This window comes from Phoxinus phoxinus (genome assembly GCF_949152265.1).
Source record: "Phoxinus phoxinus genome assembly, chromosome: 5".
NCBI classification, from domain to species: Eukaryota; Metazoa; Chordata; class Actinopteri; order Cypriniformes; family Leuciscidae; genus Phoxinus; species Phoxinus phoxinus.
Genome location: NC_136880.1, coordinates 24,739,313 through 24,759,371, shown reverse-complemented (window position 1 = coordinate 24,759,371; position 20,059 = coordinate 24,739,313). Strand labels below are relative to the sequence as shown.

The following is a 20,059-nucleotide window of genomic DNA, read 5'->3' as shown; positions in this document are numbered from 1 at the left end:
TACGAAAAATGTGACCAGCTATCACAATTTTCCTTGACCCCATGCAATACAATATATCACAGCTGACATGTTTTATCTAAAATACGTTCCAGCTTTGAAGGCCTCAAAGATCAGAACATGATTTTCTTCATTCAAGGCCATAGATTCTTGTAAAAACATGCATGCCAAAGGTCTGATAGGAAGTATAAAAACCCCAAATGTGGTTTTGGTAGGTAGCCTGAAGTACCTGAAGACACGTGAATATTGTGTATTCTAATTTGATCACCCCAAGAAACACCATGAACATTAAGTGGTTTGCTTCTTTAGCTTTATTAAGCCTCCTCGAGACTTCCAAGACCGAGAGTCAAGATGTACGAGTGAAACTCTGTGGTCGTGAGTTCATTCGGATGGTGGTCACATCATGTGGGAGCTCCCGACTCAAACGGAATGTGCTTGATTCAGACCTTCACTTTGCAAACCACCATAGTAGGTTTGCCTTCTTCAGACATTGCCGTTATCCATTCATTTACCTACCTTCTTTATATGTATATTAATACATCTTCTCATTTTGATACACCATCTGCCCTTTTTCAGGGAACCTACAAAACTGGCTGGACAGAGATCTCTTTGAGCACCAGAAAGGGACCCTGAGTGCTGAGGACGAGCAGTCCCCTGAGAGCGTGACAGAGCATCCAGCCCCCCACCAGAACACGAGCCATGCACCAGCAGAGCTTCCGGAACACTCCACCTCTGTGCAGGATCTCAGCATGTCCTCCAGGACCCGTCGCGATGTCGGGCCAGCGGGCGTCTGCTGTACTTCTGGATGTACCATGAGTGAACTGATTCAGTACTGCTAAGCTCACACCAGATCTCCTAGGACAGATATACATATAGATACATAATCAACACTTTACAAGTTACAACAAGCTTCCATTTGTTAACATAATTAGTTAACATGAACTAACAATAAAACATTCTTTTAAAGCATTTATTAACCTTAGTTGTTGTACATTTCAACATTATAGGGGAGAGCAGGGCACAACCTAACACTTTTTAACTTTTTTTGTAAACCTACTCAGGGTTCAGAGTATTTATTTTTTCTCGCATTAGTTTCACACATGTCTAGTACAATTATGTGGTTTTGTTTCATGTATACTTTTTTCCCCGAAAGAGTGGAAGTGAAATGTGACAACGTGCCCCATGTGAGGGGCACTTTGTAACATGACCATATGACAGCTTAAAATGCTATGTTTGATCGAATAAAAAAATGTATCCAAGACAAACTAAAATATTTTCTCAATAAAATACAATTATTCACTTTTTCATATAAAATAATGGCATTTTTTAATCATTAAAAATAAACTAATTTTTGAGTTTGACAACGAACACACCGGAAAGCAAAGCTATATACAACATAGTACAAACATAATAATAATTTATAATTTCTGAACATCGATTCTCAGTCTTTATTCACCTTTTCCTCAACACAATTCATAAAAGTTATAAGTGTGAATTATATCAAAGAATAGCATAGTTCTAATAGGGGCACATTGTAAGGCAGTGTTAAAAACAATTTAAACCCGGCTAGTGTCTTCTGCTAGTTAATGAAGCATTAAAGAACTATATCAACTGTTAAATAACAGATTGGAGATTAAAATAATATCAGATTTGTCTAATAAAAAATAAAAATAAAAATAAAGAGAATTAAGACATAGCCTAAGACAACATTAGAAACATAAACATAAGAAATGTACTTTTCCAATGGTTAAATAAATATTCAGTGATATCTTCCAAAGATTTCTGAATTTTGGAGAATTTTTTTCCTTATAGTATTGATATTGCAACTAGTATATACACTAAGTTTCATCATGCTAGCATGTGTGGAAGTATTTAAAACAAGTGTGTTGCAGCTAGCCCCGCGTTAGGTTGTGCCCCGCTCACCCCTAATACTAAAATCAAAAGTTGTATCTGTTATTTATTGTTATTATGTTATTTAATAGAACTGAGCTAACATGAACAGTTATATTTTTATTAACTAACATTAACAAAGATGAATAAATACTGTAAACAATGTATTTCCTAATGTTAACTAATGGGAACTTATTGTAAAGTATTGCCATGTTGGTCCAGGATGTATGAAACTGACTGAAAAGAGTGTTATTTTGTATTTTATAGTGTAAGCTTTTGATTATAGTTGATCAGTTGTGATATCTTTAGATAAATATTTTAGATAGCTCATATAGCATTTACAGAAATCATAGACTGGTTATTTGATTGGTCAGGGAACTCTGTGCAATGATCAATGAATCCAAATAATCAAAGACAATATCTTTGGAAAATGTACTTTTTGAGATAATTGAACTAGCAGGATGCATATTTGATCAATGACACTAAATAAATGATCAGAATTCAGAATAAAAATGTAGTTAATGGTTCGCTATATTTGAACATTTTATGATTTAATTTGATCACTGAATTACAATTTTTCAACATGCTATACACATTTACAGCTAGAGGGGGAACTAGTAGCAAAAGCTAGGCCTATCTGTTATTACTTCAAATCACTTTCTACACTAAACCTTATAAAAAATACATCAACAAAACGTGTTATTGCTTACAGTGATCTAAATCAGTACCGAACACATTCACACCTTCAGAATGCTTTAGATCAAAGTGATTTGCTTGAAATGCTCAGGAAACGTCATAGCCTACTGCAGCCTACAACAAAATGCATTGATGCTGTTTGAAAAGGGCACAAAAACTCAAATATGCTACTGTTTCAAACATAACCAATGCTAACACGTATAGTCACCTTCTAATAGCACCTTATGAGTAGATGTGTATTCAGGCCACACTGTCAGACCAGCTGCTGTGCCACAGCTGCTCTTGATAGCACGTCTTCATTTTCCTCCTCTGGGCATCGGTCTATTACTGTCACTTATTCAACAGGCCAGGTCAAATGAAGATAAGGGACTTATGGTGTATAGGCTAATAGAGGGATCCGTAGAAATGAATAGATTGGATGCATATATATATCCGATGCTGAGAATTATTGTTTTCGAACATCATCAGGTAAGTTTTACCATAAGTGAATATCAAAGAATTAGGTAATCTCCAAATTACACTGCAAAACACACAAGTGTCACCAGCGTTCCAGGTGTTCAAGGTAGCCTATAAATGACTGAAACCGAACACAGGAACACCACAAAAGCTCCTAAAGCTATTTTGAATGACATAGTAAAAAATTATACTACTATAAGATATCAATGTATGTAAACATCACAACAATCTCTGTGACAGCTTTTTGTTTAGCCAATCAGAAAGGGGTTTGAGGCGTTTTCTATCTGTCAATCATTATAGCGTTCACAGCGAAAAGTCCAATGGGAAACCGGGAAATAAGAGCGCGAAGTTTGAACGTGAAGCGGTGTTCAAGGGTGCGAAACGTGAACGATTTGTTACCTGGCTGTCAACAACGGTTTACGCAGCAAAACGTCCTTAAAGAAGCGTAAATACAGAGGATTATAAAGAGACAAAAAAAAAAAAAAAAAGACGTACGGGACCAAAAAGGAAGCAAGACGAGAAGCTTTTTATCGCTGGGGAGAGATGATGAGAGCCTCGAACATGCTTGTGAACTTAGACATGTATAGAAAGGCTCAAGGCGGAGTCAGCTGTGTCGTCACTTGGCGGCCATCTTAGGTCAGGAGACTGCGCTGCTGCTCCCTGCTGCTGTGGACGGAAGGTAAGTGACATACGCCAACTAAAATGCTCGTAACTTGCTGAATTCTTGACGGATTTACAAACGGTTTGGTTTATTACAAACCTTATTAACGTGGCTATGATTTGTGCTGATGCCGATGTTTAAATTGTAGCTTAATAAAGCTATAATTTTTCACAAGTATGCAGTTAAATAGCCGCATCCCTGACGTTTATGACACACCAAGCCGTTTGAAAATCGGTTGAAAATTGAGCAAAATATAGTTATTTCAGCACTACATGCACAAGACTTTAATGTTATAACTGGACGAGCGGTCCTGTCCTAAGATGGCCGCCGTGTCGTGTGACGTCGTCGGGTCCCATTGGTTCTCAGCGCCGGTAAGCCATCTAGCCTTTCTATACATGTCTATGCTTGTGAAAACAGACGCAGGGGTTGACAGGTAAAACCATGGTTACGCAATCTGCCGAAAATTGAGTGATGTTTTACAGCACTTTTTATTGTGTTAAACCTGCGTTCGCCAGTGTATTTTTTATGTAACGGTAGGCCTATCGGCCCACTAAAATTGGGCCCACTAATAAAACTTGTAGCCTATTACAAATTTTCAATTTTCCTTATAAAGGAACTGAATGCATTGACAAAACGTATTTAGGTAGTTTGCATATAATTATTATAATCACATTTGATCAGTCAAATTCATTAAAGAAAGAAGACATCGTGTAAAAACTTGATTTGAGCTTATCAGCATTGGTCTCTGTTTTTTCAAATCCTACATCCCATCAGCAGCAGTGCAAACAGACTTCACCCACTCCCACTCCACACTCCTCTTATCTGCTTTCCTGCCCCTGCACTTCCCTTGTGAGTGAGTGGGTGTTCTCACTACAGCTGCCATGCATAATTAAGGATGCAGTGGAGGTGTACTGCAGTGGTGCTGAGCTGCAACTCCATTACAGGCCGCTGCAACGCTTGCACCTCACAAGTGACCGTGTTAAACACCAGAGCACCAGAGATCCCTGTTTCACGCATGTATTCCCTCAGTAGCTTCTCAGAGAACAAGCAGGATGTTTTACTGTGCTGAGCCCAGTTTAGATTGCTGCTATTTAATGCAGAAAATGCAGATCGTTGAATTCAACAAAGATTTTTGATTGTATACACAAACTGGCTCACTGCCTGACACCCTGACAATCACTACTTGCAATTATATAGTGCACACACTGTGAGGGATGTCCTCGCAGGAGATCTCTTAATAGGCTCTGCTTCACCACTGAGACTTGATCACAACGTGTGGTCCCTCTCAGCAATCAAGAGAACACAATCCATTAATATTAATTGGATGCTGTCTTGCATGCATATGTTATAGATTAGTGCAGTAAGGCACTGCGGTACAGTGCTGAATATTTTTTCATCAGTTATGACCTGATGACTCTTCCAATTGCTGCCAAGGATGAATGTTTTTTTTTCTGTAATAAAAAAACAAACAAACACGATGCAACTGCTGTTCATCATAGGATTTCGAAGAAATCTATTATTATACAACTATTATTAGACCAATGAATTTTTCTTGGCTTTTCAAAATCTGCTAAATGTAACATTTTTGACAAGCCAAGCCAAACATGCCAATCTCTGTGTAACATGTAAACAAAATAAACTTCATTCCGTAAAATAAGTATAAAGAACTACCCAAAAATCATCTGGTTGTCGGTTGGAATATTAGAGATCTAAAAACACTGACATAACACACTTAGGGGCCTCAATCACTTCACTGAATACTAGCTGACTAAGAAATAAATAATTATTACCTTACAATCTATCTGTTTTCAAATCCTTGATGTCTGTCAAAAAATAACGTGCACAATACATTTTAGTATTCACCAGATGCAGAGGTCCATGGAGTGCACGCATTTCTGGAAAATCCACACTAATGCTTTGAATGCATCATCGCTTTCCAAGAAGAGGGAGAAAATAGCGGCTTGAACATGCTGTCTGTCAGAGACAATGACGTGCATACATAAAGCATGTGAGTTAAATTTGTTCTTCACTTGCTGAAATTGAATCTTAATGATCAGGGGACTGAGTGAAATACTTCAATACCAATTGAAAAACTTCAACGTGTTGGTTTTGACAGACATTTTTTATGCACTGTAAGGGGTTTTATTGTTAAAGACCCAAGGACCAGATTTGATTAATTAAGACCAGGAGTTAGAAGTGCAGTCAATTTAAGACAAGAGTCAGGATTATAATAAATTAAATAAAAGTTTTACTGAAGAAAGTTTGCAGTTTCATCAGCAGAAGTCAGCTCCAAGACTCACTAGCAGTTCATAAGAATGTTGTTTTGACTCATTTTATGAAAAAAAAAAACAGTTCTTCAAAATATCTTTTATGTTCCACAGAAAAAAGTCCACCTATAGCTGACGTGTGATGAGCGCACTGGCAGCGTTGTACTTTGGCTGCCGTCACATCATGCAGGTGCTGCACACTGGTGGTGATTGAGGAGAGACTCCTGATATGATTGTAGTACAATAAAGCTCTATATAAATGCTTCATTCATTCATAAGGGTGAGTAAAGGATGACAGAAGTTTAATGTTTTGGGGTGAATCTTTTTAAATGGTTACTGGCTTGGAGGTTTACAATAGTGAAATAGGATGTCATAATCTTGAATGCCTTCCTCTCTAGTGTGGTGAATTTTAAGATGACTGACTCACTTTCCTTCAGGTGTGCTGAAGGCTTAATTAGGACATCATGAATTCATGTCGAGTACATTCTCCAAACATGAGAGTATATTACTGATGCTGAGGCTTAATGTAAGGGTAAATTCCACACAAGAAAACAACACCAACCATAACACTGAAAAGTACCACTTTGTGCAAAAGTCATGCATAAAGTCTCAGTCTCACTGCATTGTATTCAAGGTTAAACATAGCCTAAGTATAAGTCAGTGTGTCCCTACCATGGAATTTCTTCAGAGAAAGGAGATTGGAATTGTGAAATCAGATGGATTTTAATCAGATATGGCAAAAACATTTGTCTCACTCACTTTCGCTCCTTATGCAAAAGGCTGATATCGGTTTTATTCCCAGTCTCGTCAGACAGTGGGAACGTGCTGTTTCCCCTTCAAAATATTTGCACCCTCTTTGGTAATTTCACGAGTTTACATGTTAATGAAATCTGATGTAATATTATAATGCGTATTTGGCTTGCTGTCCGGGGGGAGGGCTCCGAGCTCAGAATTCGGCCCGACCCCAGAGTACTCCCCCCATAACTTTAGAGATAGGTATCTATGAACGGACCCAGCCGAATGTGGGGTGAAGGGGTGGAGGTGGGATGCTGAGAAATTAGTCATGAGACAGGAGGTAAGGAAAGGCTTTATTTATACTGGCTCCTTCTTGTGCTGATTGGATGATTACCTGAACATGCTCCTCCCGAACTTTGTTACATAAAACTTCATAAAGTCACTCTGAGGTTGCTTAACACAATGAATCCCATTAAATTATGTTTTAAGTGACGGGCTTCTCATGTCAAATAATGGCCTCTAGGTAAACATGGTGCATAAACGTTCCTAATCCTCTTAAAGATAATTGAAAAAGGAGTTGTGCTTTATTCTTGACTCTGATGCACCTTGCACCGTATAGACTACAATTGTGTTGAGTAGGCTAATATGGGGTAAAATGCATTATTATTTTTCTTGCATGACTAAACCTACAGCAAATTCATTAATAGTGACAATCAAGAGATATTGTAATAAGCAGAAATGATTGACAGCAGTACTCTGATTACACCGTAGATATAATATTTTCATGACTGAGCCTGGATCTGTAAAATTTTCCAGTAAATTGGTTTACATGCCACTGAGCTGATGTCCTATAGGCTACTAATGTTGCCTCCAGATTAAAAAGAAATACTCTGCCAGGCTGTAAACAAATGCAAGATGTCCTTGTGAGAAGATGTAGAGCTGGTTTCCAAACACTCATCCACTGCACTGCCCATATTCGGCTGTATGCACAATATAGTCCACAGCAGCAGTGTGTAAACCTTTATGGTGGTTATGTATCAGCACCTGATCAGCACAGATTCATGTTATAATGACTCCTAATTATACTCAAAAATACAACATTGTAAGCATTAAAAAAATTAACATAATATCCCAGGATTAAATTCTAATATCTTTGCTTTGTTAAACTATATTTGCTTTCATCAAATGCTATAGCCTATCGCTAAAACATGTTTGTCCTCGTGATACTAAAATGTATTTGTTATTTAATTATCACCATTGCATTTATAAAGACCACGGAGATGTAAAAGCAACAATAGTCAATTTAAGAGAACGGCAAAATGGTGTCTCCAGTGATGCGTCCATATATGCAAGAATCCCTTTATTCCGAATGCGGCATGAGCATCATTTTAAGATCAATTTTGCTGCGGTTTGTGCGTGCACGGGAACCCCCGAGCCCCCACCCTATTCATCCACCCCCGCTAGTCTCTCAACAACCAAGATCTAAAAATAGAACAGGGATCCCCCATCAATTTATAACACGTCACAAGGTCATATAACCCTCCTCTCACGATCTTCGATCCAGTAGATGTTGCAACCAATAGTGTGCTGCACGTGAAACACACTTTCGCGTGGATTTTTGCGTTTTCCCCCCTCAATTAAATACGACGTGTAGCCTAATTAACTGCGGTGGACGTGTTTTATATTATTTTCCGTTTAGAGATGCCTTTCAAGACGTAAACGTTCAACATCTGGAGATGAAAGTGAAGGGGAAACACGGAGAGTTCTCGCGCCATCGGTCGCATGCATATTCACGCGCTGGAGGGCATGCCCGTCACTAGACCGTCACGAGGAATTGTGTCTGTGTGGACCTGCTTTTTTTAGTCGTGGAAACGTGCGCTTCTTATTTTTAATCTTATATTGTATTATTACTATTATTGTGCTGATGTCATTGTCAGGAGCTTGCAGAAGGATCCGTATGAAGATGTGTAAAGTGTAAGGTAAGAAAGTGGAGATTCTGTAACTTACTGGACATTTAAGTTTTAATGCCACAGCTCACTGCCTCACGTTTGGTATTTCATGTGGTTCCCTCTAGTATTAGCCTTAAAATGGCAGACCAGATGTGATGAAAGAAGGTTTCTCAAGGCCTTTGAAGCATATCTTTGTGATGATTTATTCTGACCTATCTTCATGTTGCCCTTTCATTTATAGCCTACTGACAACCTTTGTCAGGGAAGATAAAAAATATGTGACACCCTCCACCCCTTCATAAATCCAGGGGCCTTTTACTACATATAATCTAATTTGGCAAGGTTCTCTTTTTCTTTCTTATGCTGTTTAGGCTAAATTTTTGTTGGTTGTTTTTTCCTTCTCTTTCAAAGTCAGGTCTTATTTTGTTTTGTGACTATGACATTGATAGCTAAATCTATGTTACATAGAGTAAGCTGATCGGATATGAAAATATTCTCTTATTGTTCATGACAACGGCAACATTAATAAAGGAACAAAAGCAAATAATAAACTGTAAATGAATAAAAAAAAATTCAAAACCAGTGTGAGTGATAGATCTAGGCTGAAAGGGTCCTATAAATGATTCAAGCTACAATGCAAATACTTTAAGGCTGGCTATTTTTAACAAACAAATCTTTCAACTATAGATATCATTTTTTTTAGTGGCATAAAATGTACAATTTGAATATGTGCTTGAGCAAATTCAATTCAATTTCTGTTTTAAAAAGCAAGCATGTCTGGTGCATTAAGTCTGTTTCTCGTCCTCTCCCACTAGGCGTTTATAATAATCTTTGTGGATCACGACTCTTGTCGGCTCAGTTTAGGTCCTTCATTTCCCCTCAAAATATCCTTGTATGTGAAAGAGCTGATTTGTTGTATTATTCATTACATTCCATAGATTGTATTGCTCTGTGATGCGTGTTTCAGAGGTAATGTCTCTCAGTCAGTCAGATGTTAGGGACTGTACGGTGCATGTTGAATTGTGCATACTGTCCATTGCAAACTGACAGCACTGTCTGCCTGATTCTTTTTCAAATTAGAGGCATTTGAATCATTAGACGTGTGTGTATGTGTGTGTGTGTGTGTGTGTGTGAAAGAGAGAGGGAGGTTCGGGTTATTTTTTCATGCAAGCAGGCTGTCGTCCTTCATTTTAGGATGCTCTATAGTAAATTGACTCTAACTGATAAATTCTTCTCTATTCATATTTGACTAAACACTATACATAGCTGTATTTTACTGATATTTTTGATAACAGCGTGTATAACACTGTATGTTGTACTATTAAAAATACACTAATGGTGCATGAGAATATTGTGAAAAAAATACCAAGGCAAAATGCCTTGACATTTACATATATTTTGCTATCTGACACCGTGACTAAAACTGGTTATAAATAATGGGATTTGGAAAGTTTTTTTTACTAAACAGCTATACTCAAAACATTGGGGTACATGATGTATTACAACAGTTACATTTTTACACAATTTCTCATTTTATAGTTTGCTGATATCAATATTGATATTTTTATTTCATTGCAAGGGATACGTTTCTGTAAATGCTCTGTCATCTTTCATTCAGTCATCATCAGTTTATTCATTCACATCACAGTAATTTGGCCTTAATTCTCAGAGTTTCTTTAGTAAAGGCAGATGTCTATCAGCCATGTTTGTTTGTTTTTGGCTTTCCATGACAGCTGTTTTCTTTTAAATCTGTTACACAAACCTAACCCTCAAACAAAATCTTTCTGCATTTATAGATTTTAATTTAAAATGTGTAAAGTTATTTAATATATTGTTGTATATTAAGCCACTTATCATGTGATGACAGTTTTTCTGTGATTTTAGTGATTTCAGGGGACATTTGGTCCTCACAATGTAAACCCATCTTTCAGCTCGCTCTTTCCAACACTCATCTCCATTCTCATCATCCAGCAAAATGGGATGTCCCCAGTAAACTATCATTGATCTTATTGAGGAAAGTCATTTATACCTTGCCATTCACAAATGCTTGAAGTCTTTTATCTCTAACATGCGAAATGTAGCCTAGACTTTGATCACACTGAAATTGGATGATGAAGTGGCATTCAGTGATTGAGGATCGAAAATTAAACTGAGACCTCTTATTGCACAAGCTTCAAGTGCGTGTAGGAGGTAAATGTATTCAAAGATACAAAATTACAAAAAAAAAATTCTATTTAAAAACGTTTTGTCTGCACTTTTTGAAATATTTAACAATCACATTTACACATGCATAACCGATTTGCTGGTATTGACAGCAGTGAATCTGCTAAAAACTTTTGTCATTTTTCCAGTGTCCCTCTCTTTGATATGCCATAATGTATTTTTGGTATTGGAATACACATCTTATGCTTTTATGCAAAACTAACAGGTTGACAATTAAATTTATTCTAGAATGAACCACTGAACTGTTTCTGATAAGTGTGTGTGTGTCAGTCAAGGAGCATAAATACTGGAGCGACAAACGAAAGACCCATTCTTTATTAGTCATCCTTGTGTTTTATTTATTTTATTAAAGCTACAATATGTAAAAAGTTTTGCCGCTAGGGGTCGCTTACCTCTTGCAATAACAAAGGCGTAGACTGATGACACAGTGAATAAGCGGCATCATGGAACTTGTCGTCATGACGATAGATCTAATAATGTTTATGGGAAATAATGTTTTTGGATGTGTGAATACATTGATGTTTTGTAACATGACTGTGGTATGAAGCAGGGCGCGATTGCTAATGAGGGACTGATATCAGCGCCACACGCGAGTCTCACGGATATAAAGGAATGAGGACATTTCGTTCTACTGACCAAACTACCCGCAAGTGCTGAATTACTCACACAGGTCAGTTTATGTAACAAATATAAATTGTGAGGTGATACAGTGCTGTTTCACTTGATCTACACATAGAGTCTATAAGATTGACACAGCGACCCCGTAGATTTCTTACGGAGAAAAGTGAAGCCCATTAGAAGCACTCACTTCCTGATGGCTAGGTGTACTGCGCAGGCTCAAACTGAGCTTGATGACGTAGATGTGACGTGAGTCTTCTAGTAGCTGTGCCGAGAGAAATCTGAATCATTCCCTTCCGAATCTCGCAGAGACGGAGAGCGTGAGTATTAGCTGTCCATTAACTAGCAGCAGGATCAACTTTATGACTCTCTATGGGCTTCTCCTTTGACTTTATCGGACTTTATGCCTCCATGTCCCACCGATTGCTTGCGAGCTTCTCCTCCTGTCTATACGGTAATTTCTCGACTGAGAGCCTATTTTTACAAAAACTGCTTCTACGGGGCCATAACGTATGATACAAGGAAATGGAGCCTTTTATACATTGTCGTGTTTCTTTAGAAATAAATAATGGACAAATGGAGTCTTTGGACGCCTCAGATGTAAAGTTATTTGCTTTCAAAGTGAAGCCAAAATGAATGGGAGTCAATGGAATGCTAACAGCAGGTGATGGTCTGCTACAATGGCGGCTCCCGGCCCGGGGAAGCTTCAGTTTCCAGTGGATAGATTACCCCCTTGGGTCTACACTATCATACTAAACTGCATTTGAGTGTGTTGAAAGTTATAATGTGTATAAAAGCTTATAAAGTAAAACTACGTGTTAGTTTGTTGGCTGTATGAGACTAGCTAGAATAGATCAACATTAGAATAACATTCTGATCATATTCTAATATTTCATGATATTAAGCTATTTAACATTGATTAGTTTTATGTACATTTGCTCAATAAACCTGTCTAATAAAGTACATGAAAGAGCTTGACTCTGTCAAGTCAAAGTTTGTCGTGGATCTTGAAAACGCCACGCCGATATTGATCCTCGTTTTATTTCTCCTTTTGTCCCAAAGTCTTGCCATGGTCCATAATGTTTTTAACGAAACAACAATAGAGTGCCGCTAGACATTACGCAGTTGTCCACGTCTGTCGCCATGGTTACTATGGTAGTACAAGCGGAAACCAGGGATAACGTGGATATTATTGACAGGCAACAAGTGGTTTTTGTATATTTTGATACAAAATTCTTACATATTGTACCTTTTAAGTATGATTTATTCCACATTATACAACAGTCAGTCAGAGTAGTGAACAGAGGTTGTTGGAGAGAAGGAAGTCAAAGTACAAGTGTTGTTTTTTGGAGCGAATTTCTTCAAACATATTTTTCTTAAAACACATAGGTTAGGCTCATTATTTGTTTACAGAAAACATGGAAATATCAGGGACAGTGAATGAATACAATCTTACAAATTATATGGAAATCTCTTTTTTAGGCTATACTAATTTTATGCCTTTCAATGAAAACTGGTCTTTGTGAGCAACATTTTTCTTTTGGGTATGTTGTCTAAATTAATTTAAACTGAACAGTTTCTTTGTCCATTAAAACCCCATGATAATTTGAACCCTTAAAAGCCATATCAGACTCGCAATATGCCCGTCAGTCAGATATTGCTTCAGCCTATGTCTTGCAAGTTGCACTCAATTCTCGGTTATCATTATGCACGCGGAGTTTTGGACACAGGCTTTACGTCGTAACATTAACCACATAGCCTAACACCTGTGCACCTGTGAAGTGATGCTCGTAATTTTTTTATATTTTCATGCAAAGGCTTGAAAGAAAATCCCGCCAAGATATTCAGCTTTCGCCGCGTGCATGACCTTGCTAATACCCAATTCACATTTCAGGTTTAATCTTATCAACTGTAAACATAAAGCGGTTTTCACACGAGGGCGGTGTTCATCTCGGTGATGACGTCACGAGGCAGGTCTTGCTCAAGCCCACCAATGAGACAAGTCAGATTGGTTCTTTTGGGGCACATCGCAATGAATGGGTGTCGGTGCTTTACAAGGCAAAGGAGCAACCACAACAAGACGCGGATATTGAGGGGATGCGGCATCGGCACGCGGGAGCTGTCCACCAGCAGCACACCAACGACGCGGACGCTCGTGACAGTCAGAAGGAAGGATCTAGTCCAGTCGCCCCGCTCTTTAGTCTGCCGCCCCCACCGCCATCGATAAAGGAGCGATCCACCTCCTCACATCATAGCCGACATGTACAGTCTTGTCCGGACCGCGGCACCAGGAACGGCGAGTGCCTGCCTTTGACCGGCCGCTGCATCCTCGCACAGGGCGCGCACAGTGACCGTCAGTCTTACGACAACCAGCCGCATCCGTTTCCAGGGGCCTCATCTGGCTATCAGTGTCATTCTGAGGGGCTCTCACAGAGCAGCCATTCTCCTCAGCAGAAATCTTCCGTTTCCCCGCAGCCCTCCCCATCTGATCTGCCGCCACCGCCTCTGCCTTCGCACATTTCTTATACGCGGGATACGCGCCAAAAGAGTGCTAATTACAAACAAGAGATTGTACAGCGTGGCGTCGGGGAGGGGGGGCGTCGAGACCAAAACCAGTTGCTGCAGCAACCTTGTTATAATCAACAAAGGGACCCCTCCTTTGAGCTATTCTTGCCAAACTCTGGTCAAGGACAGATAAATGCACGCGAGGAAGCCGAGAAGGAGAGGCAATTAATTGAGCCTCAGGCTCAGTTACTGTTGGGCAGCAGCTTGCCCATCAACTACTGCATCAGCAGATCGGAGCAAGTGTGCAGAAACCAGCAGGAGCTGCTGTTGCAGCATCAGCATCAGGAACACAGCCTCCAGCGGCAGCAGAGTGACCGAGACGGCAGGTACCAGGAGGGGGGAATCGCACTCTGTCAGCCGTATCAATGCGAGCGCGCGCTAGAGAGAAACTCGTCGGTTTCTAGTGGTGAAAACAGCAGCCCCCCGTACGGCTCCAGCAGTCAACTGTGGCCAGAGCCCCACGACAAGGAGGAAAGGAAAAATCGAGCAGGCAAACACAAGGTAGTTTTTTATTATTTTTTTATTTGGACACCAGCACAGCTTTCAATATGCCACTCATATAGAATACGCTGCGTTATATGCGACCACGCCTGTTGTTGTTGTTGTTATTTTGCTGCCCTTAAACGAATAATCGTGAGGTCAAGCTTTTGAGTAGGCTAATTTGATTTTCTAAAACGTGTATTCGTAAGCAGCCTATCAACATGATGACATCAAGCACACTGCATCTCATGCATACACTCACGCGGACATAAAAACCCACTGTGCCTCTCTCTCTCTCTCTCTCTCTCTCTCTCTCTCTCTCTCTCTCTCTCTCTCTCTCTCTCTCTCTCTCTCTCTCTCACGCACGCACGCACGCACACACACACACACACAGACAGACGTTTGTTAAATTTGACAGCATAATGCATATCAAAACTTGAAATGTATCTTAGTTTAAAGGGTTTTATTGCAGTGTCCTAAAATAAATAAAAATGATAGATAAATATGATAATTCAAATGAGGAAAACAACTATGAAAAGGTTGGACAATCATAATGGCATTTGAATATTCAGAAAATTAATTTAAGTCTTCAATTAAGCTCTTAATACAATTCCAACTAATTCTTACTGCCACACAAAGGCATAACGAGTAATCCAGCACTGAAACTTTGATTGAATTTTGATGGATTTCATATCAATTTTCACTCTTCGTTTCCTCTGAGTCTGAGCACCCGTCTGCCACAGGACAGAACATCTGAAATGAGATCCTGTTTCGCTCATAATAACTCAATTATGATTTTCCCATTTTCTTAATTTTTTCTTTTGAATCTTCAATCTTTCTTTACATGTACAGAATTAAAACGAATTAAAACCACTGCAGAAATCTGTATTATATTAATCTGTGCCACTTTTACAGTGTGCCCAAATGATGCCCTCATTATTTGCCGTGCCAGTGCTTTCATCTGCAGATCATTCAAAAGACTCGAACAGCTCCCAGGGCTCCATTTATTTTTGTGACCCTGTTATCCGATGCCACTCACCGATGCTCCATTCATGTCTCCATTCTGCTTCATGCTCTCTCTCAGGTCCTGAAATACCTTTTAATTGCTCAATCACAGTGGCTTATCTGCTTGGGTGGTAGTAGCCAAGGCTCATAAAGTAAGGGCTTATACACACAGAATACATGGACAAATAATGTGGTGATTTAAAATGTGGATTAGATCAAAATCAGCACGAATCCATTTCCTTCAGTAGAACTTTGGCTTATCATTGTTCTTCATCGAGAAGCATAATTGTCCATTCAGTTAAAAACCCCATATCACAGGTATCTCTAATCTCCAATAGGATCACTTTTTGTGCACAGGAAAACATTTGTTTAGATTCTCTTCTTTCTGTGTTGTGGTTAATAATTCACTTTTAACCGTGTAATTTCTGCACCACACTGTAAAAAAATCAACACACTTAATCAACTTCATTTCAAAGTCATTTCAACTTAATTTACATTAAACTGACTTTAAAAAAATGAGTTGAATCTTGTATAACTTGTAAAAAAAGTTGAAAATTGCTTAAAGGGCACCTATTATGGAATTTTGAAATGTACCTTTCATGTAGTGTGTAACATAGATCTAAGTGAACAAAAACATCCTGCAAAGTTTGAAATATGAAAGTGCACCGTATATAAAGTTATTGTCTTTCAAAAGTAAGAGTCGACTCTGAGTCATTTTTATGAATCGTTAGAAGAAGCTTTTTCTCTGACTAGATGACGTCAACTTGTCAAGTTATTTGAATACGATACGCCCACTTATTGCGCTCCAAGGCCAGCAGGGAAAACTAACGTGAAAACATCATGGCGACGAGACGCTGTGTTCTGAAGTGCAACTCAAAAGCAAACTTTTTTCATCGGCTCAAGGAGGAGCATTTGAAGACTAAGTGGCTACAATTCATATATACAACTATACCACAGAAGTATAGTCCGAGCCTTGTGCTTTGTTCGCGCCATTTTGAAGACGATTGCTTTTTAAATGCAATCAAACCTGGATTCGCGAGCCGACTGATATTGAAGGAAGGTTCAGTTCCAAGTGTATTTGCATCAGCTTCCTCCTCCGTATCACAACCTGTAAGTGTTATTAATAATTGTTGCTTTTATGTTTTATGTAGCATGCTTAATTATTATTTTGTTTGTTGTGTAAGCACCGTTTAGCTTCTAGGTCTTCAATGACAATTGTATTGAGATATGTGAAGTGTTTGTCGTTGTTTTCGGAGTTGTCTTAAAGAATAGAATACCTCGTAGTAACGTAACTGCATTTTTTGTTGTTGTAAAAACGTTATGTTTATGCATCGGGCTAACGCAAACAAAGACTGATTGTGCTTTTACAATATGAACTCTGGGCTATGCTCGCTAAATTCTTTATCTTATTTTTAGTTTTTTACTACAAACTACAAAGCAGTGGACTATAATCATTATTATAACACGATTTAATTGATAAAAGCATAATTGTACTCCGTGTTAAACAATAAGTATTATCTCTGTAAACACTGCTGGGTCATCTGACCAATCGCAGATTAGCGTCGCGCAAAGGAGGGGTTTGGAAAAGTGAGTCGTTGAACGAATCATTTGGGAGTCGGTGAGCAAATCAGGTAAAAATAAATGCATATTATACGAAAACAAAAGTGTTTTTTGACATTGCATGCACGTAAAACTGTTGTTGGGGACTCCCTAAACAACATTAGGAACATTTTAAATGTCATAATAGGTGCCCTTTAACTTATTTTGGTGAGTTAAAGCAATGTAAATTTTTTTTTTTTTGTCATAACTTATTGATCATATAATCACCAAATGGATTTGTAAAAATAATATAGAAAACGAAATCTCTAAAAAAAACTATAAAGAATTTTCAAACGTTTCCCGAACAAGTTACACTCAGCACCTTTAGCTAAAATGTTGTACTATGGTTCACCAATCATCCCAAATACAGACTTTTTCTTTTTAGCTGTTTTCAGAGTTTTAAGGTTGGATTAAACTCGAGCGTAGCACCGGTACGACAGGAAGAAAGCTAACAAAGGAAGAATAATAAACTGACCTTTTCAAAGAAAAAAAAAACCCTCTTGATATCTGATGCTAGATTGTTGAAAGGAAGGATACTAATGAGAGTATACAGTCAAAGGAAGTCCATTTACACAGAGAGTCTTATCAGTTGGGCAGAATATAGCGGGCAGGGTGGAGTCCGAGACCTTTAGTACTTCTGAATACTGTGTTCTATTGTGTACAAGCGTTGTTAATGAGAGACATGTTGCGCGGAAACAAAATGACTTTTAGAATACATAAACCTTTATTTTTAATCTGAAGAACTGCAACAAATAACCTTCGATATCTGTCCCACACGTCCATTTATTGATGCTCCATTTAATTTAATTGTATCATTAAATTAAGCTTTGATCCTCAGATCACGATTGCTTCACTCAAGACGTGTCTAGCTGTATACCCCGCAGACACACTGGCAGTTTTTCCAACAGAAAAATGAGGGAAGACATCATGTATAGTTTTTTTTTTTTTTAAATCGGACAATTAAACTGAATTTGATATTGTGATATTGTTTAATAAATAACTTTGAATCAACATCCATAACATTTTGCTGGTGCTCTTTATAAAAATAACGGTTTACTTGTGTAGGCTGATATACTTACCGGTGCATTTGTAACATTTTGTTCAACACTGTTCTGGCTAATAGCTTAAACAAAAACTATTTTGGCAAAGAGGGACCAATCAAGTATATACAGTTACAATATCCTGTGACACAAACTGAAACCTAATAGTAGTTTGCTATTGTGGTGTGTAACACCACAGTTCCACAAGCACAGGCATTGTGCTCTGAAAGGCTTAACATATATACAACTGCGGTTTACTTGTAAATGCTTTCTTATTCTTCCTTGTCAGTGTTTAGTTTCCTTTAAACTGGCCCCTCTTTGTTTGCTCAGTGATCCTTGCTCTGGTGTGGGAGTAATGTCATGCGAAACATCTGATAAACCTCTCTAATAATTAATTAATAGATTATAGGATGAAAAATTAAAGACTTTGTGAATGAACACAATCAGCAATTTAGTGTCATATCAGTCCTATCTCCATATTAACACAATATCACTGTTATCAAACTGTCCATGGGCAGTGTTTGATATAATTAGGCACCAATATCTAAATGTATTACAGCCATGGCTTCTCTTTATCTATAATGAAAACCGGCCTGGTGTTAATTCTCTGCATTATTTGTGACGAAAGAGAGACAGAGAGCTATCAGAAAGCGATAAAGTCTAATTTATCATTTTAATGAATAAACTCATTATAGCAGCATGTGTCACTGATGTTCTCCGGTTTATAAAGGGGTTTACCACCTCAGGGTTTAATGCTGTTGTTCCAAAAGCCATGGAAGTCTGCTTCGGAAAAACAATTGTAAGAAAGAGGACAAGGAAAGGGCTGTCTTTAACCATTTAAAGTCTCCTTCTAATAAAGTCTTTCATTCTTCCTTTATCTTCCTAGCCACCTCATTTCCTCTATGACTTAAAGGTCCATTTAAATGGGATCAGTTTACGCTAAAGGTTTTACGGAGGACATTCAACCACAACAGCCCATCGTACAGAAAAGAATCACTGAGGCATTCAGTGTCTTTGGGCAGTACGCACATTCTTTGCGTTTTGTTTCTTTGTGCGTTTAATAATGTCTAGCATCATGCCAGGAAGTGCGTAGTTTAATCTCAGTTGACCCCCACAGGCTATTGCATGATGCTGGTGAAAATGGAATTATTACTTTTCATTCACTAGTGATACCTAATGGTCAAAATGCCAGTGTGATAACAGGAAATGTGTTAGACAGGGTGTTGCTTAAAGTGAGAATATGAGAAAACATTTCACCTCAGCTGCTATTCGAAAGTTGTTTTTTTAAATATGCAAATATCAAGATATGGAAATGTCTCGGTAAGAACATCTAAATAGAAATGATTAAACCTGAAATCAAAATGTTATATATATATATATATATTATAATGAATTATTTTTGAATGTGACCTTTTCAGGTCAGTCCCAGTTGCATTAGAAGAAAACACTGAAAGGTTGCATAACGCATGTAAGCAAAGCAAACGGTGTGAATTTGTATAATGCACTGCAAGTACCCTCTCTTGGTCCTCCAGTACAAAATGTGTCCTTTTTGAAAACATGCCTACTTGTGATGTGGTTTTGCATTATAGCTTTCATACAAAGGTAGCTAATTCTGTTGGCATATTCTCCCGTCACTAACGCAGTGATTTTTTTAATACCATCACTTTCAAAGTGGCCTCTTCTGTGTTCAGAGCCTCCTATTAATAGTACTGACATTAAAAATTTGACACACTCAAACTTGCATTAGCTGATGGGGTGTTTGGAAATGGTGTTTTATTAAGTTCAGAATAGCTAGGAAAGAAGTGATATGATATAGCAGTTGTATGTAAAGCCAAGTTGTTAGACTGAAAAGCTTTGTGACGGGCCTGTGTAAGTGCG

General features: G+C 38.2%; 2 protein-coding genes across 4 annotated transcripts in view; both read left to right on the top strand.

The window, feature by feature from the left end:
• The first annotated feature begins 231 nt into the window (after window positions 1-231).
• insl3 (insulin-like 3 (Leydig cell)) lies at window positions 232-2,234 on the top strand. The gene is made up of 2 exons (XM_079612056.1): window positions 232-465; window positions 574-2,234. Exons 1-2 carry the CDS (start codon window positions 279-281, stop codon window positions 834-836), a joined length of 450 nt encoding a protein of 149 aa, XP_079468182.1. The 5' UTR covers window positions 232-278; the 3' UTR covers window positions 837-2,234.
• Window positions 2,235-8,303: 6,069 nt separating this feature from the next.
• Window positions 8,304-20,059, top strand: part of kcnn1a (potassium intermediate/small conductance calcium-activated channel, subfamily N, member 1a) — a 33,167-nt gene continuing 21,411 nt past the window's right edge. For 2 of the 3 annotated variants that reach the window (XR_013797576.1, XM_079612681.1), the window contains exons 1-2: window positions 11,474-11,544; window positions 13,387-14,558. Coding sequence is in view for 1 of the 3 variants with exons in the window: in XM_079612681.1 (XP_079468807.1) it covers window positions 13,590-14,558 (969 nt within the window). In the remaining 2 variants the exon portion in view is untranslated. Of the gene's footprint in view, window positions 8,682-11,473; window positions 11,545-13,386; window positions 14,559-20,059 lie in introns of those variants that run through there. The other variant, XM_079612682.1, reaches the window with a different exon arrangement.